Genomic DNA, 23,035 nt, shown 5'->3' on the forward strand with positions numbered 1-23,035 from the left:
ATACATTTATGAGGGCCTAATCAAGGTTTGCTCTTGGCTTGAGCATCTCTGGAAACGAGTAGGCAAATACTCATTTCATGCTCACTGTACCAAAACTCAGACAACTCATATGCCCCTTTATTCTTTTACTGCTTTTTGTTCAAAGAAGCAAGAAGCCCTGTGACTGCAGTTTTGGTTGCAAGGGGCTCAAAGCAACTTCAAATAGGGCATGAATACATGGACCCCAGTTCAGCCAAGTCCACATACAGAGGATGCCCGTGTAGGATTGGGCAAAACCTTGCCAGGAAATTTCCTTCTCCATTCTCTGTTTTGTATCTTCTGTCCTTGTCATCATTCTCTAATATTTTCAGCAAAGAAAATTATCAGCTGCTGGCCTCACGTCTTCCCTTCCAAGTGCCTGACACAGCGTGCAAAGGCAGGGTCTGGTATCCTCTACCTGCCAAAGTAAAATCCGAGTGCAACTACTGTGGTTAGTCTTTCCTGAGTGGCATGCTCCTCCCTGGATCAAATACCACGGCAGAGGATGGGGCATGATGATTGGGTAGGCCAAGGTCACGTGTCTGTTCTTATAAGCAGGAGGAGGGTCAGTGGAGTGAAAGGAGCTTCTGAGCGGGAAGCTGAGTGTCAAAAGCAAAGCCAAAAGCACAACAAAACAACCAACCAACAAACAAAATGTCCAAGACCTACAGTGCCAGGCAACCTCAACTTTATCCATGGAGCATTCCCATTTTTAGGATTCAAAGATGTGCACACCCTGGGAATTTTGGAATACAGATTCCTAGGACTCTGAATATTTAATGCCATGGGTCTGGGATTGTAAGGCTTCCTTGGTTATATCATTAAAAACACCTGTGAGTATGATACTCAAGGGATAATAGTGTGCAGGATCTTGAAACACTAAACAAAGCTGAATTACTTTCACAGTACAGTATTTAGCTGAGCTCAAATTCTTCAGCAACCATTTTCTGTTTTCGCGAGATGTCAACTTGCTGTACTGATGGAGAGGCAGGAAGAAATCAAATTTGAGGGCGAAAACCAGGACATGTTGGGAGGAAGTTACTGTGAAGAAGAGGCCAGCAAGTGCATAGGGGGCAGTGGGGCAGGGAGACAGGAAGCATCCCTCTGCTCATAAATGTACAGTGAAGATGTGTGTTGCCTGTTGACTGTTGGCATCAGGATGCCCTTTTGTGTTTTGGAAAGTAAACACCTTGGTGAGTTGAAGAATGAGCTCCCACTTTATAAACTGAAAACCCCAGGAAGGCGCTCTCCTACTCCTCCTCGCAGCCACAGCTTAGATGTGGCTTCTAAGACTTGGACTTGGGAGGTGGTGACATGAACCAGCAAGACCCTTGGATGAGGTGAGAGCAAGGCCTCAGAAACGGGAGTAGAAAAATCAGGAGTCAATGTGGGCGCCTTCCTGAGGTGGAGGGACATCATCTGAGGCTGTTAGCGTGGCATGATTCCAGGCGTGTTGATTGGCTGTGGAGGTCTGAGCAAGAAGATATGGGTGGTTGTGGGAGCTTGCCGCAAGTCTGTGTTATTCCCCACTTGGACTATTCTAGTCATCAGTGATTTTCTATTAAAGCTGTGAGGTGGCTGAGTGGCCAAAGTCTCTATAGAGAAATTTCTCTATTATAGAGTTTTTGAAAAAAAAAAAATCTTTAAGGAAAATCCAGTCTGAAAATGGTTGCAATCGGCTGTCCTGTTTAGCCCATAGACACAGCCCATAGACAGGGTAGCCGGCTATTTTGGATAGACAAGGAATTAATTCCCCAAATTCAGGCAGATGTTTAAGCTCTAAAATCTTAGGTTAACAGTTGATGAACTAAAGGTGGAGAATTGATCCAATTATGGCTTCTGTGAGGTAGGCCTGATGGGAGGTCTTCAGGTGACCACTTGACCTGAGAAGGCCAAGTTGCAGTGAACGGAGGAGGTGCAGGGGTGTGGAGGGAGGCAGTTGCTTATGCTGATTCCCACTAAACTTGCACCCCCGTTTTCAGACTCCCCATATGATCATACCTCTGCATGGCTCTGCTACTCCCGGCCTGGCCAGATGTCAGAATAGAGGGGTTGCCTGAGCCTCCCACTTATGGGACAGAGTAAACCTTTTTCTTCTCAAGAAGCTCCTCTTGGGAATTTCAGACCAGGCAGCATAAAGCTAATACTCATGTACATTTTGAGCTAGTATTTTTCCACCACAAAGACAAGTAGCTGGCGTTACTAAGCTGACATTGTTGACTCCACAGTGACTGCCTTGCCTTTTCAGTTATGTTGTGCTGGTGTCACCGACTAACGACTCCTGACTGGCATGGCGCCCACCTGGACTGTTGTTTTCAGTCAGCAAAAGTTGACTCTGATCAATGTTGTAGAAAAGGAATTTATTGAAGTGTATTCTATGGTTCACAGGACATCTTGGAGGACCGTGTTGGAAATGATGCCATCAGAAATGATACCAAAGCTCCTGCAATTGCACTTAGACCCCCCAAGATAGGATGGGTTGGCTCCTAAACCAGACCCCATAGACAGCTATGGCTGCATCAGCCTCGCTGGGTGCTTCAGGCTGGGTGCTGCCCCTGACCCACTGCACCTGCTGCTCTCTTCTGCGGGAGGGAATCTACAAGGACCCTGCAATTCTTCAGACTTAGAAATTCAGCCCATAAAGTGAATGGGTCTGACTTCAAGAGCCCAAGTCACATTTCTGATTCCTTGCTTCAGTGATAGCTAGAAAATTTGACTGGAACTTGCAGCTTTTGGGGTGCTCTGCTTTGCACCTGGAAAGAGTTCTCAGACAGAGCCAGAGATCTGGGTTATTACAGCCTATAGGTCATCTTCTACAGTAGTCCTTAAGGCTTTTGTCTATCCTTACTACATAGCAAATCCTAATTAATGTGGATTTAATGGAGTATCAGACTAGAGACATTAGGAAAAAATAATAGGGGGGAGAAAAAGAAGAAAAACAGAGGAAAACACAGAATGAAATAAAACCAGCAGGGGGAGCAGCTCAAGGTGAGTCACACCTTGAAAAGCCCTCGCTCAGAAGCACAGCCCCTTTGTTTCCTCCATCATTTGCTTTTCCCATCTCTGTTTTGCTTTGTAATGGCTACAGAACCCATGCAGGACTCTGTAAAATTCACTGCCTCCTTTCCCTTTTCTTTATGGTCAGGAAATATTGGACCCAGTTTCGAAGTGGTTCAGCTCAGTCAATCGCCAAAACACCAGCTGTCTGCATGATGAGTTGGTCCATCTAGGAGGCAGCTATTTAGCCAACAGACAGATGGCCAAGAAAGTCAAGTTAGTTGGATGCTGTTTGTCATTCAGGAGGCTTTTTGCCAGCGGAAATCGCCAGCAGCCAGCAGATTCCGAAGCTGTAGACTGCCATCTTGGATGTGCTTCCAGGATCCACAGACACTCAGCTACAAAAGACAAAGCAGGACAGGTGGTGCCTCAGTGAGCCCACATCACGTAGCGAGGAGGCACGATGCTCAGAACACCCGTGGTAGATCAGGGAGTGGCTGAGATTATCACAACCCGGTGGGGAGCATGCGAACAAGGGCCAGCTGTGAAAACGGGTATGAGGGACAGCAGGGGCTTCTTAGAACGCTGGCTCCAGAAGCATGTTACATCTCCTAGTGGACAAGGATGGTTTATTGCACATCATAAGTAATCAGTGAGAATTAGAGAACACGTAAGCTAATTTTTGGGACCATCTAGTGTTAAATTGGAAATACACTGAAAAAAAAGTGACCCAAGACCTCATGCATTGTTTCAGCCAATGTTTAAAATATCTTACTCTGTGCAGCGACTATTCTACTGACACGTTAGGATGGGCAAAAAGCAGTCCACTTCTCTCCTCACGGAGCTAAGAGTATAGCAGAGAAGCAGCTTTTAGTTAAATAAGCAGACCAGTGAAGCTAAGATGTGGCTGAAAGGTGCATGGAGCTGTGAGGCCGTAGGAGTGTTTGCCCATTCACCCACTGACCCATCTAACTGTATGCACGTATCTTTAACATATGCATACAGTCCCCAAGCTCACTGTATTATGGTCAGTTCCCTTTATGAAAAATTCCGTGCTCTGAAGCATATTTTCTTCCTGTACTAAAACTTTAATTCTCAGTTGCCTGCCTCTAGAAATACACTTATGGCCTCCAGGTTTGGTGTTATCAGGACAAAAAGTGGTTCGGAACAGACTAGAAGCCCCTTGCATATTTATTTCAGCTTTTCTTGTGTGGTTTAGTAGGAAGCCCTTCGCATTTGCAGTCAGATCGAGCGCTGAGACTCTCAGATAGCAAATCACCTCATCTGTGCGATGTGATCATGAGACCTACCTCCCACATTACGGTGGCAATTAAATGGGACAATTTATCAGCAGTCAAGGTTCCCTCAACCCCCTCCCCCCAAAAAAAAACAATAGCAGATTTTAATTCTGTTGCATGGTTAGACTCTAAAGTTAGAACACTAGGTTAAACCCCCCTGGAGTCAAACTTATCCTTGAAAATCCTGTCAAAATTTTCAGCACATTGGTTGACATACCAGCTCCTGGGGAGCCCAACACTGCCAGTTTCTCTTTCAGAATCATAACTGATGGCTGTCGCTTCTGCTGAAAGCAAGATTAATAACTGGGTTTCCTTTTATCACTACATTGCAGGAAATACTTCTCTAAACGCTAACATCGTCCTCAATGACGCATGATGCTCGCTGCAGACTCCCGTCTTAGGCCCAGTGTGGACAGGAGCTCATGGGCTGCAATGAGGAGTGTAATCTGCTGAAGTTGGGCAATTAAGAGTCTAGGATCCTCCAGCTGCCATGTAAGTAATTGGAACCTCAGGCCCTAGAATCCGATCTGTGGCTTGAGAACCCCTGGGTGTGTAACAGCTGTCCGATTTCTTTCCCACCCCCTTGACTCTTCTCTGGGTGGCTGTGTCTGCCCAGCTGTTCTTGACTTCCTATACAATTTCTGCTTTGGAGAATCTGTCTGTGCCTGCTCAGAGCTTCTTTCTGATGAGACATGATTAAGAGATTGGAGAAGAAAGAAGTGAGAAGACAATTAAGCCCTTTGTCCATCCCCTGTGGGAAGCTCACAGATCTGGTACCTTAGCTCCACTCATGAGTTTCAGCTATGCAGAATCACTGGCATTCGTCTATCAGGGATCTCCTGCCCTGCAAACTTGGCATTGATTACTGTCTGGGTGTCTAAACCTGGGCATGCTTCATTCTCCTCCATTATGTCTAGGAGGTTAACTTGTGGCCACTTCTTGTCCACAGTTAATGGACCTTGGTCCAGGATATTATGGTCTAAAGCTCACCTTTAGACACTGGTAGATTGCAAAAGTTACTGATGATAATTGCTACCCTTAATTGACACCTCTGGCATGCCAGGCACTGCTGAGTTCTCTGTTCACATTCCCATATTCAGTTCTCATAACAACTATGAACTGAGTGTTGTTTTTATGGTTTTAGTTTTCTTGGCTGAGAAAGGTTAACTTGCCCCATGGCCATAAGGCTAGTAGGAGATGGAGATTATCTTAAAGGCAGAGTAATGGAAAAGAGGGAAAGATGGAGAATGATACAGATCTCCAACTGCTGGTTCACTGCTCAGAGGGCTGCACCAGCTGGGTCGGGGCCAAGCTGGAGCCAGGAGCCAGGAACACCTGGGCCTCCCACGTGGGTGGCAGAGACACAGGTACTTGGGCCATCACCCACTCTTCTCCCAGGTGCATTAGTAGGGACAACGATCAGAAGTGGAACAGCAAGGACTCCAACTGGCACTGCAGTATAGGAGGCTGACACTGCAGTGTTCCAACACTGGACCCCTCTGCGCTGTGTGTAACCCAGGGGCCTTCAGCCTGACTGCAGATGGACTCATGGAGAATGCTGCCCATCAGTGACACCTGCGGGGTCAAAGCTCCGGGGTCAGCTAGATCCTGGCAGACATAAAGCAGGGTGGAGCGTTATTTCAGAGTAGGGCCAGTCTGCCTGGGCATGAACCTCTTGCTTGTTCTTACAAGTGGGAGCCATAGGTCTAAACCCCACCTTCCTTATGTGTTCAGCAGGAGGTCATAGCATGCACCTGACGCCGAGTGAAGCTTTCCTGGCTGCTAGCACGTGGAATGAAAGGCAGAGTGCCCCTGAAATGCAATCAGAGATGGCGCTACGTCTCTTGACCTTCACCAGTTACAATGTGATTTTTTTCTTAAATGCATGCCTTGGGACTCTAGGTGTCTGTGCGTCTTAAAAGTTGAGTGAATGATTTGATATTGATGAGTTGGATCAATACAACAAAGGAAGGAAATTGCTGCTCAGCTTATGCCACTTGTGAGAGAGAATACTAGCTCCCTTTCTCTCCAAGCTTTAATTAAGTTTAAATGATGGAGAAAGAGCGTTCACATGCTAGGCTGCTGTTGTATAACGTGCCCAGACACTTTCACATTTTATGAATGTGTTTTAGATATGGGTCACAATGTGATGCATGATTGCAGTGACAGAATGATAAACAGCCAAAGCAAAATTAGCAGTATCTCCTTTTCATCCACATACTCTTAAAGTTAACAATTTGCTATGTACCTTTTCATGTATTCTTTCTTATTTTATTTATTTATTTATGGAACAGGGATTAGCACAATTCAAAGTAATCTCTCTTGCTCATTCTCTCCTCAGCATGTATTGCTTACAGTGCCCAGCTGGGGCCTGTCCTCCACCACCTTCGTGCCCACTTTTCCATTCACCTCACTCTTGGGTCAACAGTTTTGGGCGCAGTGCAGTTTTGTTTCTCCGGGTAAGGTGGTTGAGTTAGGGGGTGGGAGCCATGAGCCCAGGTAAGGAAATGAGTGTGTTCTCTGGGATCTTGAAGTTTCCTCTAGATGGATGGAGCTTTGCTATGTAGAAGTTGGGACTTTCTGTTCTGATTTCCCATGATGCAGACCTCAGAGAAAGGTAAATTGTAGTGAGCAAAAAGAAGAACACAGCTGTCCCTAGGAGACAGGCAGAGAGGGAGGGAGGAGGGGAGAAAGAGAAAGGGAAAGAGAGAAAGGGGCTTCACTACAGTCCCAACGCTCAGCTCTGCCACTGGACTCTGTAAGACATGGTCCTTCCAATACATCCTTTTTGTGCTTCATCATGCTTTCATTATGAGAAACCAAGGGTAGACAAAACATTGTAAACCCGCACACATTTCTGAAGCATATTAGTTTCCTATCATGCTTATATCACAGTGAGTATATATATATATAGTTATGTTATTTACTTTATGAGAAATAAGAGTTGTGGTGAGTTACTTTAATTAACTTATTTATGTGTAACTCCTCTTTGCTCAGTTCTATTCTGAAGAGTTAATAGTCAATGGAAAACACAGCAAATAAATATCACTTTTTAAAAATGCGATAAATACAAGGACTGGGGCAAACACAAGGTAGTATGGGAGAGTCCAATGGGGAGTTTCCCGAAGTGAGGGGAAAGTCTCTCTGCCTGTTTGTGTCTTGGATGTACACCTCCGTGGGCCAAGAAGGTACAGAGGAACTGTTTTAATTTTTAAATTAGAAAACCAATTAAAATGTCCCCATGACTCCATTGTCATACAAAACAGGTCTGTAATTTGGTTCTCTCCAGAAGCAGCTGTGCAGATTCACTCAACTCAGCTCTGGAACTTTCCAGAACTCACATGTCTTCAGTCAGAGAGCTTCCTCACCTTCAGCTGTTTCCCATCAGCACAGTGACCAAAGGGTGGTCATATTCCTCGGTAGACTCGGCGGGGTTGGCGTGAACCTCAGTGTGCACTGATACCTTCCCACCACTGACCTGTGGCTGCAGTGCTATGTAAGACTTGCACGCAGCGCCAGGGACCCTGGGAGCTGTCCGCTTGGGTGTCTGCCTGCCTTCTTAGGGATGCAGAACATGGCTCATGAGCCTTACCGTTTAGGGCTTCCTGGAAACCTTCTTTTGAGATGGTTAGACAAGTAGTCATCAAGTTTACTAACCACAGAAATAGCTTTTCTAGTTCAGATCCTAATTTCCTGTAAGGTTGAGCCCAACTGCAAAGAAATGAAGCCTTACTAAAGGTCTAGCAGTAAAAAAAAGAAAAGTACAGTGGGAATCAAATACATCCTGGGATACTCACAAAGGAGGAACATTTGAGTCACATCTACGTAGATATGTTCAACGGGAAAAGAAAAAAAAAAGGAAACAGACTTCCGTGAAGGCTGGAGAGAACCCGATGATTTTTCTTTCTTCATGGGAATGGTGGGAATGGAGAGGGGCACGTGACAACTCTCCCAACAGAGGCAGCAGATTGGCTGCTAAATGTTTTTCAGGAGATGCATGGTACAATTTCCGGAACGTTCTTCCAAGGAGGATTCTTGAAGGCCAGAAACTAGTGGTTTTCTAAAACTAGTCCAAGTAGTAGTCCAAGGATAGAGGAGGGCTTCCAGAAACCTGGCACTGGGGCGGTTTGTTCCTTCCCGTTCTCTGACGTGCTGTGTCTACACGGTCAGCTTCTGCCTGTGTTGTGTCCAGTCCTCCAGACCCCTCCCTCCCACTCCTCTTCTTCAGCTTGCAGGTGGCCCCTAAATGGCCTACCAGTTGGAAGCTCCAGAGCTTGTCTCTGTGGCACCAGTGCTTTCTGGAAGCCACTGTGGAATCTCATTCTGATCCTAGAGAGAAAAGCTGGCGGCTCCAACTCAGCCAGACAACCAGCAACTCCACCTCGGGCTTCTGCTATCACATGGGTGGACAGTTCTAGAATCCAGAGCTAACCCTGTTCATTAAGCAGCTTCTGTCACTGGAGGCCATGGAAATGTCATGTTCCACATCTTCAGAATTCCTTAAATAGCAGGGGATCCTTTAGGAAGGATCCAAGGCTTTCATCACAAATCACCCAGGAAGATTTTAATTGAAGTTTTACTGAGAGATCCATTTAAGTCAGTGTATACTATCAGGTGGGTGACTTACAGACAACATTCCATCTGAAAGCATCCAGTCAGTTCTTAGTCAATTCCTGGGTTCCCAATATGATCACACCACTAGATTTCAGTGCTACAAACAGTGAGGGAAAGAGGAGGAAGAGGAGAAGTTCTTTAAATCCGAGTTACTGCAGGAAGGAAGAGCCTGGAGAAGACCAACAATCAGAGAGAACCTGTTGGGGTGATGGGGAAGATGGTGGGTTCCTGCTTAGCAGTGATGTAGCCAGTGGCATTCTTTTCTCAAACTCCTCCTGACTTGAAACGGAAGGAGCCGAGTTCCTGCTGCTGAACAGCTGTGAGAGAGAAGCCAGGTTGGATTTGAGCACCTGTTCTCAGAAGAGCGCGGGAAATGAAAAAATCTGTCAGCTGTTACTCACACACATGCTGGCCAGGGTTGAAAGAGATCCCGAGAGAGAGATTGAGAGAGAGGGAGAGAGAGATTGAGAGAGAGGGAGAGAGAGCTGTGTTGGGCTTAGGAGAGAGCACCAGCTCACCCCTTGGTTTGTAGCCTGGATCAAGGAGTGATGTTTAATACTGTGGCGGACAGCCCAGGACCAGTCCCTGCAAGCCGAGGCTGGTGCTGGCCCCGCTAGGGTGGAGCCTGAAGGTCCCTGGGGAGTCAGGAATCTGGCTTCAGATGAAGGATAGTGCGGGAAGGGAGGAGGAGGGGAATTATTCAACAGCAGGTGCGCCTCTCTGTCAACAACTGGCTCGGCCTGGGCCCTCCTGCAGAGCCCACCAGGCTGAAGCTCTCAGTCTGATTTCCGCTGAGAAAGGCTTGAACACCGAGCTAAGGAGAATCCCTTCTCTCAGGGAAGAAGGGAGAATCAGGCACCCAAGGACTTGGCACCACAGAACTGGAAACCAGACGGGGTGCTTAGCTAGCAACTGGTGCCCTCGCACCCAGAGCAAATGACTTGGCCAAGTTCACGCCAGCCAGTCACAGGAACAAGTCCTGCCTCCCAGAGCTGTGGAAGAGGATAGCGAACGCTCGCCAATCAGAGGTCGAGATGGCAGCTAGGTGGCAAGGCACGGCCCGGGGTGGGGGCGCATCCACAGGGCACAGGGAGGCTGCTTTTTCAGGGGCGAGACTGGCGTTTTTATAGAGGTTCGGTTTCATAAAACCCACTCTTGGCCTGGCCTTGCCTGGGGCAGATTTGCTTGGGCGGGATAGGGCGCGCCCCGGCGGCTCCCGAGGTTCATCCTCTGGAAGCGGAAGAGAAGAACCAGGCACCTCCTCCCAGCCGCCCCCCAGCCCCGACTCTGCAGCTCTCCCGGCCGACAGGCTCGGCTTGGACGGGCTCCTGGCCGGGCGCCGCAGGAACGCCCGCGGGTCTCCAGGTTCCCGGCAAGTGCGCCGTGCCGAGCCGATCAGCTGCGGCTCATCCACCTCGGCGAGTCGGGCTGGCGGCGCCGCGCTCGGTTTTTCAGGGCGCTCGGCTGTGAGTTCCGCGCTGGGGAGGGGCGAAGAGAGCTCCTGCCCCTCGGCGGGCCGACCCCGAGGAAGGGGAGAACAGGCGCGGAGCTGGAGCGAGCGTAAGGCCGTGGGCGCCGCTCTCTGGCCGCACACTCTCCGCGCCACGCGCTTTGCGGCGGGTGAGTGACCGAGGACCTCGCCACCCGGCAGTGCTGCGCGTCCCGCTTGCCCCGGGGCGCGTTAAGCACCTGGCTGGAGCGTGTCAGTTGGGGCCATTTGCGCCTTCCCGTTTCCCCGAAGCCCGGAGGCTGAGCAGTAAGCGGAGCCCCACGGACGCGGCACTCCTATAAATAGGCGAGCCCTCTTGGCGCTCTGCGGGTTGCGCCGAGAGAAAGTTGTGCAGGGGCTTGGGGCGTGCGGCCAGTCAGGAGGGGACCCCGGCGACCGAGCCATCCTACGCTCTGCTTCCGGCACCCTGGAACTGATCCCACGAATTTGTAGTTTCGGTGCGGGTCAAGCTGGATGGTCGCTGTCCACCTACCTGCCCGCGTGCTTGTGACACCAGGCTTTGGGGAATTTTTGGCCACGCGAAAGCGGGAGTCGCTGGCGTACTGGCGGGGAGCACAGCCTCGCGTTCTTCACCGTCCTGCGACCACCTTCTGCCTCTGATCCAGCCCCGCTGCAAGGCAGACGCGAACAGGACCGGCACCCGCACCACTGGCACCTGCCACGCTTGCGGCTTTTCTTTGCGTCCACTCGGTGTCTCCTACTCCGTGGTTCACCTGGCGCAGTTTCCTTCTGGGGGGCGAGGATGCTTTGTGTTTTCTGAGGGGCGAAGGAGAGGGCTTGGTGACTTTTAGGTGTCTAGAAGCCCGGACAAGGACAGAGGCTCCAGGCGACGCTGCCTTTTGGGCGGAGGAGGGTAGGGTAGGGGGTTCTGCATGAGCTCTTTAAAGGACAAAGATAGCGGAGCCGGCGAGAGAGCTCGAGCGGAGACGGAGAGTTCAGACCGCGGCATCCGTTCAAGAGTGCGCACCGCCGCCGTTTCTGCAGCGCTGTCGATCTAGCCGCCGGCGGCTCCCTGAGCTGGGATCCGGGGGAAGGAGGCGGCGCGGGCGAGCAGAAGCGCCAGCCGGCTGCAGCTGCCGGGCGGCCACCATGGGCTCTGCACGCCGGGCGCTGTCCGTGGTGCCGACCGTGCTGCCCGCCGTGCTGCTGCTAGTGCTCTTGCTGCCGGGGCTGCCCGTTTGGGCACAGAACGACACGGAGCCCATCGTGCTGGAGGGCAAGTGCCTGGTGGTGTGCGACTCGAATCCGGCCACAGACGCCAAGGGCTCTTCATCGTCCCCTCTGGGAATATCAGTCCGGGCCGCCAACTCCAAGGTCGCCTTCTCCGCGGTGCGGAGTACCAACCATGAACCGTCAGAGATGAGCAACAAGACACGCATCATCTACTTCGATCAGGTCAGAGCAGGAGGGACTCAGGGCACCGAGGGGGGTGGGCGGTGCCCGGGCACCCGGGATCTGGCTGCCTGCTCCTCCTCGGAGTATGGGGATTCTTGTGGTCACCTGCATCCCCCAACAGGTCTGGGTCTGAAACTTCTAACAGTGGCCCCTACCTGCGGCCCTGTTTCCACACCCCCCCCCCCGGCCTCCAAAAGAGGCCGCTGAGGTGCAGAGGCAGGCAGCAGGAGTTCTGGACAAGTTGGACAGCAACAGGTCAGTGGGTGTGTGAAAGGACCCTGGGTCATCAGAATCTGCCCAGAACCTGGCCTCACGTCCAGTGTCCCCGCAGTTGTGAGAGGAAGGCTTGCTCTGTTGTCCCCAGCAGAGGAGCTCCTCCGGGAAGACAGCTCGGCTCTATGCTGAAAATCCTGTGGTGGCCCAGAGGGCTGCGGCCGGGCCAGTGGTCAGGTCTGGCCTCGCGGTGCTGCTGCTGAATCGGCTTAGGGAGAGAGAGAGGCCTTCTCTGGGACTTGGAGAAAAGTTTCCTAGGAGTGGAAGAGAAGGGGACTGGCAGATGCGCTGCTCTCCCGGAGGGAAGCGCTGGGGAGCTGAATTTGCCTCACCGGGGTTCTGTCCCTTCAGGGAGTTGTAAATTACTGGGAAGAAAGGAGGGTAGGGGCTGGGGGAGGCTCTGCCACAGGAAAGCCATGGTTGCTTTTTAACGACTTGGTGCTCAGCGGTGGTTTGTTGTGAAGAGAAACCCCAGGATATTGGGGTAGCTTTAGGGAGGACTCAGGGGGCAGAACCTCAGTGGCACCCAGGCTTTTAAATTCCAAAGTCACACTTGATGGCCGTCAGCAAAGCCATGGTGTGCAAGCGCACTGGGCAGGTGGTATTGCAGCCTGTGTGGGGAAGACTGGAGGGGTCATTTACACCCCATCCCCGCCCCGACTTCATTTTTTTTGAAGTAGCACTCCGCAGCTGGTCCCAGGTAGAGAATGTCTCTTCTGGGTCTTAACTCTTGAATAGCCAAGATCTTAAAAGACTTCAGTAGTCCCCTTTGGGTTTTGGTGCAGTATTTTCCATTTTGATGGAGATAAACCCACCCCTGGCTTGTGCTTCAAGGCATTCATTAAAGCTTGGAATACTGTGGACACTGCAGTATCTTGCCCAGGAGAGGCATTCCTTGCAATGACCTTTGCATCAGTTGGAAGACAAGGGTTTTTTCTTCTACTGTGGGAGCCATGCAGATGAGAGACCACAAGACATGATTAGTTATCCATCCTGATGTTGTGGGGCGCTCCAATTACCATGTAACGTCAACAGTCAGCTTTATGTGTAGCCAGCACTAATCAGCCATTTCCATGATTGCTGATGAATTATGGTACATGTTTCGTGTCTCGGAATCAGAGAGTCCCTGCTAAGCACCTCCGTTTATTTTAAATGTGCATTGGACAAAAAGCAAACCTCTGCTGGTGATGATGAGCCTCTGGGGGCTTGATGAAAGGCCGTCATTAGGAGGTTGGGTGAGGAACCAGGAGTGCAGGGAAGAAGTGGACTCCCTTAAACTCCCTATAACACTCAAGTCAGGATGAGCCCAGCACACCTGCCTGACGGTCTCCACGTTCCGATGCACTTGGAGGCAGTAGTATGCTGTTAGGAAACTACACAGAAGCTCTGAAAATGTATGGATGGTGAAAAAGAAGGCACCGTTTCACAAGACATGATAACAGACACAGAGCAGGGGGCTGCATCACTGTTAGGTCAGTTGGCTTTTGTGGGTGCCACTAACAGTTTTGTTTCTTGGAGAGCAGTGGCAGAAATGCCAGTTGTTGATTTCACCTGCCCATGCACCTTCTCTGTCTCAGAGGAAGGGACTTAAGTGACTTCGCAAATTTGGCTGAAGAGTTCGCTTACTGAAATTCATGGCTAATTTAATCACCAGCAGCATCAGATAGAACACCTTGGGTACAAGACGCATTATTGTTATTTACTTACTATTTATTTTTGAAAATTTTTAAAAATCTTTAGTCCTTGAGTAAAGAATGTGTGATTGACAGAGGATGATGGGTAGTGTTGGGTGGACCACCAAAAAGCTTCATCCTTTTTCACGCTCCACTCTGGCAGCCAGGAGAGCCAACTCATTGCCAAAAATACTGTGATCAAGGCCTGGATTCACAGAAATAGAATAATAATAATAATAATGATAAGCAGCCATAAAACTTGGGAGAAGGCCAGCAGGGATGCAAGGCAGGGCCAGGCATCTGTCACCTTGTGTGCCAACTGTCGCTGGGTCGTGGATTATGTCACATGCTGGAGGGGGTACCCCTTCTCTGAGTGATGTGTCTAGGGATGGTTGCAGAGAGCCCAGAGGTGCTGATTGGCTGGCTTGGAAACGTCACCTCTGGATTTGGAGAGGCTGGCAGATAGTGTGAATGTAAATATGTGGCAGAGGCCTTCTTATCTGGCTCTCCAGGTAACACTAACATTTATAAGCCCTCACACATCACTTAGGTGCCTCTGAAGCCATGGAGCTTTGCTGGACGTTGAAGTATGAATACAAAGCTCTTGCTTTATTTTCCCTATAATATTTTTTGAATTTTTTTTGAATTCTGAACTTTATGGTACAATTTCATGAGTCTGAGATTCCCTACTCCCCATATGATTTTCCCGATGTATACGAGTTGTTACAATAGTATAGTCCTTCATAAAGAGTTATAATTCCATCAGTCTGTTATTTAAGTGTGCCTATGATTTTTAAAAGGCAGAAGCACCTTCTAGTATGCAAGTTCTCTTTCCAGGAGATTTAAGGGAAAAGAAATAGAGCTAAGTGTTTCATTTTCTGTAGTTTCTTATTTGTTAAATTAGAAAGAAAGAAAATACAAAGAGTGGGAGGAAGACAGGAGAAGGGAGGGGAAGGATACACTGTGCTCATTGAAGAGAACATTGTAATAATTTACTGTAATTTATTATTTTTGTTTGTAGATCCTAGTTAATGTGGGTAATTTTTTCACACTGGAGTCTGTCTTTGTAGCACCCAGAAAAGGAATCTACAGCTTCAGCTTTCACGTGATTAAAGTCTACCAGAGTCAGACAATCCAGGTACGTGCGCTGGCCACACAACCTCCACCTCCGCACAACTGCGCCCACCTTCGCTGGGTGTGTATTTAACATTGTGTCGGAAGATGCATTTTCATTGTCAAAGTCAGCATCCATCTTTGTAATTTGTGTTGAAAACATTTAATTTCCAGTTTTCTCCTTTATAACATCCATTAAGGCATGTAACAAAAAAGCATGTAGAAAAATAAAATAATGAAATTATTACTTCAACAATCAGCATTCAGAAAGCATAATTCAGAAAATATGTAGGCACACAGACCTCTTCTTAATTCCTGGATTTCATTTAGTTCCTATGTAAAAACCATTTCAAGTAGGAGGGTAAAAATCTATAAGACAAGCAGGACTTACCCAGTGCATACTACGTAAATAAAACAAATTTGTCATTTTTTTAAAAAAATCATAAGACACAGTAACGTCTGAAGAATAAACCCATGGTGAGCGTTGGCTTAGTTGTCAGGATGCCTGCATCCCATATTGGGATACCTAGGGCTAATTCCATGTTCCAGATGCTGACCGCAGCTGCCTGCTGTCAGGAAGCCTGGGATGCGGTGTGGACAGCTCGACTCGCTGGGTCCCTGCTACTCATACAGCAGACCCAGGTTGAGTTCTCAGGACGGACCAGGACTTCCCACGGCAGGAGTGTGGGGGATGCTGCGTCAGATAAGAGCTCTGCCTCCAAGATAAATGAGTGTTTTCCTCCTTTTCTTTCTTACGTTTTTATTATTATTTTCCATGATGCAGTATGTAGGTACAGGGCTCCTCTCTCCTACTCTCCTTCCTCCCTTCCCATTTAAACATATATGTAATTTAAAAAGTAAATACATGAAGGAACAACTAGTTGATATACTTTTAAACATATTTTGAAGCAGTTTTACTTCTTTACATTATTTGAAGCACAGAGAGAACAGAAGGAGACTTCCAGTTGCTGTTTGCTCCCCAAACTCCCAGGAGCTAAGAGCTCAGTCCACGCCTCCCATGTGGTGGTGGGGACTCACTCCTTAAGGCATCACCTGCCACTTCCAGGGTGCACATTTGGGAAGCTAGAATTGGGGGGCACAGAAACAGGGCTTGGGCCGAGCCAGTTGTAGAACTGGGGGGCACAGAGTCCCCGAAGTGGAGCCTAAGAGCTATGCCGAATGCCCTTCCCTCAAGACACTTTTTTTTAAATAAGAAAGGATGTACTACGCTAACACTGAGGTTTTTATTGTTTTGATGCTGGTGAACTCTTGTCAGTCACAATCCCACAGTTTAATATGTATTTTGTGTTGTGTTGCCTAGGATAAAAAGTTTAATCTTCCTCTCACAGGCAGCAGTGAGTGGACTGGTTTCTGAACACACATATGCGCTCACAGCGAGTGTTATCCGTGCGTGTTTGTGGAATTTCAAGACAGCTGCACACATGTTCAGTGTTGACATTGTGTCTTAGTTCTGTGGGAATTGGTGTCTTATGCACTCACATATCACGGTGAATGAATACACTGATCAACTCCAACCTTATTTATTACAACTTTTAACTTGAAATCAGTGAACAGTACACAAATTTACTTACATAGAAAATCTTTTCAGACCTCCCCGATATCAAAATTTCTCTAATAGTTGACACAGTATCATCAAAATTGTTGTATGGAAAATAAGTTAATATTTTGAGTAGATTTTTTGCTAAATACATGTTAAAATCATCAATTAGAGTAGGGATTGTTATTTTTAAGTTCACATTTATTATCAGGGAAAACATAGAAGTAAAGCATAGCCAAGTTGCATTATTTCAGGTGATTTTTCAGCCCTGTGCTCCTGGAAGTTGGAAGGATATTAGTAGAATTGGTTGCGGGTTTATGAGGCCAGTAGTCACTGAACTTTTTTACTGAGGGCCTTGGAAACCACAAGCTTGTTTTCTTACTGAAAGACTGCTGTGGAATGGAAGAGGTCAACGTGTGCAGAAGGGAGCCCGCTTCCACATGGCGAGGTGGCGTTCCATGGACAATGTGCTTTGGTAGGCATTTAAGAGAGTGCCTATGAAGGAAATGAAAACCATCATGTTGATATACATGCAATGTCTGATCCCCTCACAGCTGATTAATTCAAAAGGAAAGGGCTATGCATTCTAAACAGCAGGCATCTGACAAGGTCTGTCATCATCAATGTTCTGTATTATCCCCAGGAAATGTATTCATTTAAAGAGAAGCTTCTCAGTTGATTTTGCTTCCCTTCTAGGTTAACCTAATGTTAAATGGAAAACCAGTAATATCCGCCTTTGCTGGAGACAAGGACGTTACTCGTGAAGCTGCCACCAATGGGGTTCTACTGTACCTAGATAAGGAGGATAAGGTTTACCTGAAACTGGAGAAAGGTAACTTGGTTGGAGGCTGGCAGTATTCCACATTCTCTGGCTTCCTGGTGTTCCCCCTCTAGAATTCCGTCTCTCCATGGTGTTTATCCTGGTCAGGGGTAGTCCCGCTCTGAGTTACTGGAAGATTGTTCCTTCATCCTTGGATTGATGTCTTTCTTGGCATCTCGTGGTTGGATATGGATTCTCTATAAGGATTCTAGACCTGCCCGAACCAATACAAAGGTCTACAGATGTGTGTGTGGTGTGTGCGTGTGCGTGTATTTCAGTATACTTGGATTGGGACTCAAAGCTGATAAAACCTATCTGTGATTACATCTAACAGTCAAAAGCTGCCTGCCAGGTTTACTTGGAATTTGATTTCCTGGAAATAATGAATTTGTTGTTGTTGTGGATTTTCATTTGTTTAGTTATTTTGAAAAGACCGGCAAGTAAACATTCGAAAATTTTCAAGTTTCAACTTCAATCAGTGATTAGTGTGATACTGCCAAAGAACTGTGCGCTGTGTTGACGTACTGACTCCCCATTTTAATTCCCCTGAGATAGTTTGGTTTGTTCTCCTAAGGTGACTGGCATTGTGTTTCCTCCACAATAAGGTCATGGATGGCCTGCCCGCCAATTCACTTTGGCTTTGAGATCACCAACATGACTTCCCTTAAAGAGAAAAGAGCTTCATAGTTGTATTTTAATTATATACGTGAAAGAGTCGTATTTTCCAAATTGTATTTTCTAATAGGAAGAATAGATCATAAAACTGACAAGGAAAAAGTTGCTTACCCGAATTCTAACCACTCAATCCCCAGTCCTTGACAAAATGGCTCTGCTCTGCGGGAAATCTTCTACTTTATTGCTCAACTTTAATTAACATGATTGATAATAACCTCTTTATTAAAAACCTAAGGGAATTTTTTCCTTAGACACGATCACTTTATTAACTGGAGATGGGATACCCTTGTTTTTAATTATATCTATTTTTCAAGTCTTTTGTTGTGTTTGAAGTATTATCTGGTTTTGCCTTAACTCCTTGAATTGTATATATTTATCTGTCTAGCTAACATTCAATTCAAATATCCCATATCTAAATTCAGTGCATCTTATTTTGTCTTTTGTATCAGTCATAAGAATTCATAAAATTATTTATGTCTGTTACGGAATAAAGATGAACATATATTAGTTGACTTGTTTTGTTCTTTGGATTTGGAAATGTAAATTGGACATGGGTTCTTTCCTTTTCTTTTTTTTCCCTTGCCTTTCCTTCTTCTTCTCACTTCTTGCTGTAACATGGAATTTAGGAAAAGTTTCCTGAATTTTCAGGGAATGTCCTCCAGTTAGTATAGGAAGTCTTTATTGTGTTGAATCTGTCCGAATTCAAGAGCTTTAAGGTTACAGAAAAAAGAATCAGTGCAGTCAGAGCAAATCATCCTTTCAAAAGAAGTCGGGACGTTAGAGAAGATCCCCTCAGACATGAGGGTGCTCAGCATGATGACATAGGAGACCTGTGTGTCCCTAAGCTGTGGCCTTGGGGGAATGTTCTGCTGTTTTCTCAACACTGAAGATCACATTCCTGTCTCCCGGAGGATTGATATCACATGTGTGTGTTTGGAGATCAGGCTGAGTGCCCTGGTCTGTCCAGATGGACCCCCCCTTTGCCATCAGGCACGGGCAGGGGAGTGGGAGACAACTGAAGGTAGCACTGCTAGTCAGGTGTGAGGAAATCACCAAGGTGACTAATCCTGCATCTCCAGGCAGAATTATCTGAAGATGTTGGCAGTGGATCCTCAATGCAAATTACCCCGGTCAATTGGAATTTTTGTTTTTCTTCGCAGTATAAAGAGAAGACATGGCACCATCATTTAAGTGTGAGCATGTGTAGATCCAATATGGGTTCCCTGTTGATTCTCTGTATTCAGAGTTTGTATCTACACATTGTGGTCCTGTGAATTCTACTTGAGTAAATATACTGTTAGCTGTTGTTTTAAGAAAATCGTCCTAGAGTACCAGAACTGCCAGTACATGACTGACAGGATTGAGAAAAGTGATTATCAAATGGATCCATGTAAAAATGCCTTTTATAAGCATGCTTGTGGTCATCCTTTGTGGCTTGCCCTTATTTTCCTTTCTTCTGAACATCAAAGAACATTGGCAAAGCACTTGGATTTAACTCCTAAGCTCTAATGTAAGTACATGTTTTTGGAATGCAGAAATCCATTTAAAATTGTCAAGAGAAAAAAAAAACTGTCTTAGAGGCACCAAGATTGTGGCTATCAAGTGAGGGAGGGATGTGCAACGCTGGATCCCACATGGAGAGAAGAGACGGAGCGTTAGGTACTCGTCCTGAGCTGGGTGTGGGGAGTAGGGGCTACCCCAAGCACAGTGGCCAAAAGGGTAAGAAAACAAAATCCAAAGGGAGGGAAGGTTCGGTCAGAGATCCTGGGTTTCATTTTTTTTTAAAGATTTATTTTTATTATTTTTTTATTGGAAAGGAGGATATACAGAGAGGAGAGACAGAGAGGAAGATCTTCCATCCGATGATTCACTCTCCAAGTGAGCGCAACAGCCGATACTATGCCGATCCGAAGCCAGGAGCCTCTTCCGGGTCTCCCACGTGGGTGCAGGGTCCCAAAGCTTTGGGCCGTCCTCGACTGCTTTCCCAGGCCACAGGCAGGGAGCTGGAAGGGAAGTGGGGCTGCCGGGATTAGAACTGGCGCTGCCCATATGGGAACCCCGGGCGTGCAAGGCGAGGACCCTAACCACTTGCGCCACCGCGCCGGGCCCAAATCCTGGGTTTTGAGCAGATGTAGGCTGGAATTCCACAGCATTCACTTGCCAACTCTGTGATTTTGTTACCTCCCTGAGCTTTCATGATTTTATTTATAAATAAGAAATAGTTAATTGTAAGGATTCAGAAAACCCATGAGCTGCCTGGAACACAGTAGGACCTCAACGAAGGGTCTGCTTTGGTGATTACAACTTCAAGCCCTACCACGAGCACAGCAGCAAGAAGGACTGTGGGAGGATGTTAGGACTGCCATGGGAGGAAAGGAAGAAAACTGAACTTGAGTGGGATAGGTTGCAAACAGGATGCAGTGGTGTCAGAAGTATTTCTAGAAATGGAGCCAGCTGCTCTCCTCATATTTCATGACTTGAAAATAGTTTTCAGAGATTGCTAGGTTCACAAAAATGCAAATTAAACATGGCATTTGCATTGGCCTTGTCTACATTCATCAGTGCCAATGCCGTCTCTTCTGATCATGGTCCCTATCTTTGTCGGCTGTTCCGGGATCTATTGATCAACAAATGCAAGCAGTTGTCTGCAGTAAGCAGTTTCTTCCCAAGAGAAGCCTGTGAAAACCAAACTAAAAGAAACAGAGAGCTAGGACCTGGGATCACTCTGATTCGGATTGCTTTTTGGGGGTTCCTCACGATCAAAATTGTTTTCTCCCTTTCTTTCTGGGCTTTGACAACCTGGATAACTTCCTGTTTTCATTCGCCTTACTGTTTTCAGTCTTGCAATGAGCATCTTTAAGTGCGTGGATTAAATTATCCTTATTCCGTGTCATATACCTTGCAAGGTACTGATTTTATAGAAGTAATGGCATCTCTTGTTAGATCGCTAACCATGAGGCAGACAGTGGGGTCTCCTTCACAAGGAGCAGGGGAGATCTAACGTATGGTCCTTTCTTGCTTTCTGATGGAGGCTGCCAGATGTTCATCAATTTACCTGCACTATTTAAACCCTGCCCCTGAGTCCAGTGGTTGTTGTCAGGTCCCCAGATTGGCTGACCTGGTGACCATGAGAGGTAATGAAAGTAGAGAAAGATGAAAGCATGTGACAGCTGTTCACACTCGGAGTGTGGAGTGGGCCCAGCTGAGTCTCGGTGCTGACTCACCGTGTAGAGAGGGAGTTGAAGTTTAAAGAGGCTGGTTTCTAAGTAAGTTGGTCACTGTCCCTACTCTGATGCCAGCTCGCCTTTACTGTAGGTTTCAAATCTAGTAATCAAAAAGCAATTCTTTTCTGTTTCTGACTTTCCTGACTGAAAACAATTTGTGAATTTGATCCTTGATTCTCTCATATCAGCTTCACTAACTGAGGTGCTTAGGAACCACTTGTGAATCTTGATGAATTGCAGGTCTTGGGTCAGCCCGATTGTCAGGTGGTATCCCTGCTGCTGATCTGGGGTTGCCCACGTGCCACTGCAAGGACATTCAGTGGTGTTTTTTAAAGCCGCATTGCTCTCAGTGTGGCCCTGGGGTCGGGGGGTGGTTTGTTAGAAACCCTGGGTGGAATCTGGGTTCTGAAGGTGGGATCTGAATGTGCACTTTAGCAGGATTCCCTGCTTCCCCTCTGATTCCTGTGTACACAAAGCATTTGGAACTCTGTCTTTAGGTAAAAAACCAAAAGTATGTTAATCAGAATCACATGTACTGGGCTTCAAGCTGCTGCACGCCTAAGAGAGTCCCGGGGATTCTCTTAACTCAAACCCAGGCAGGTATGAGGCATTTTATTGCCTGACCCAGGAACACAAGTATTTCTATGTTCTTCCCTGGTTGAAACTCCACCGACCAAAGGTTGTGTGCCCCAGGCTTCACAGGGTGAGCATGATGCTGCTGGCCTGTAGGAGGACAGACTCAGTGTACGAAGAGGAAGGACTGCAGGAAGCTACCGCCCAGAGGAAGGACGTGGGAAAGCTGTGGATGGAAACAAGGGTAAGTCACCCAGGGAACGTGGCTGTGTTGCAGACGAAGACGTGGGAGATCTGTATGGAGACGAAAGTCACTCATGGAAAGGGGCTGTGTTGCAGCAAAGAGAACACTAGAGGGGTGTTCTGCTCTGGAGCAGGCGTGCGATTCCATCCTTGACTTGAGCTGTTTCTCCAGGGACTGCAGGGCCTCTGAGTACACTTGGCATTGGACCCCAGAAGACACAGCTCAGCTGAGTGAGGGGTATGCACATCAGCATGTGTGTACATGAGAGGGGATGCGTTCAGGAGGATTATTGGTGGCACTTTCCAAGCAGCCATTTAGAGTTTAATTCCATGAAAAAGCAAATGTCTGTGTTGACAGTTTTTAAAAAAGATTTATTTTTAGTTGAAACATTTGTATAGAGAGAGAGAAGCATAGTTCTTCGGAGATGGAGGTCTTCTGGTTAATTCCCTAAATAGCCGGAAGTGAGCTGTTCTAAAGCTGGGAGTCAGGAGCTTCTTCCCGGGCTCCCACGTGGGTGCAGGGAACCAAGGCCTTGGGCCATTGTATGCTGCCTTCCCAGGCCATACATAGAGAGCTGGATCAGAGGTGGAGCAGCTGGGATATGTGGGATACTGGTGTTTATAGACAAAGAATTAGCTGGCTACACCACCACCCAGCCCCTGTATTAACATCTTTAAAGTCCAGTTGGTGATTTGGGTGCATTGTCACAAGAACACAGCTGACACATCTTCATTTCCCAAGTGGTTACCTTGAGAGCATAAATTTTGAACATTCAACTTGCCAAGAACTGGGAGTGTCAAGAAAATTGCAGAGGTCATTGGTCTGCTGAATCCTGGGGAGTCAGAGGACTTCCGGAGGTGACTGATACATCCTTTGTTGTTAACCTGTTTCTGTCAAGGGGAAGTTTTGATGTCAGCATGTAATCAATAAGAAGAGGAAAATGTAGGGAAAATAATGCAGATTACCTTCTTTGCACGTTACCTTTTTTTTTCAGACTTCATGACAAAAGAAAAAACTGGCTTGAAATGACCTGTTCACCCAAAGGGGTCA

The 23,035-nt window shown here is 47.2% G+C and overlaps 1 protein-coding gene across 1 annotated transcript; it reads left to right on the plus strand.

The window, feature by feature from the left end:
• Positions 1–11,526: 11,526 nt before the first annotated feature.
• CBLN4 (cerebellin 4 precursor) lies at positions 11,527–17,391 on the plus strand. Its single transcript, XM_040981043.1, has 3 exons — positions 11,527–11,832; positions 14,800–14,916; positions 17,146–17,391. Exons 1-3 carry the CDS (start codon positions 11,527–11,529, stop codon positions 17,341–17,343), a joined length of 621 nt encoding a protein of 206 aa, XP_040836977.1. The 3' UTR covers positions 17,344–17,391.
• Positions 17,392–23,035: the final 5,644 nt, after the last annotated feature.

The sequence above is a fragment of the Ochotona curzoniae genome, unplaced genomic scaffold, assembly GCF_017591425.1.
Source record: "Ochotona curzoniae isolate NIBS_2020 unplaced genomic scaffold, NIBS_Ocur_1.0 contig_3520, whole genome shotgun sequence".
Classification (NCBI taxonomy): domain Eukaryota; kingdom Metazoa; phylum Chordata; class Mammalia; order Lagomorpha; family Ochotonidae; genus Ochotona; species Ochotona curzoniae.

Coding starts and splice junctions, on each gene's coding strand:
- CBLN4 (XM_040981043.1), top strand. CDS start 11,527: ATGGGCTCTGCACGCCGGGCGCTGTCCGTGGTGCCGACCGTGCTGCCC. Junction 11,833..14,799: donor GCATCATCTACTTCGATCAG/GTCAGAGCAGGA, acceptor TTTTGTTTGTAG/ATCCTAGTTAATGTGGGTAA. Junction 14,917..17,145: donor ACCAGAGTCAGACAATCCAG/GTACGTGCGCTG, acceptor CTTCCCTTCTAG/GTTAACCTAATGTTAAATGG.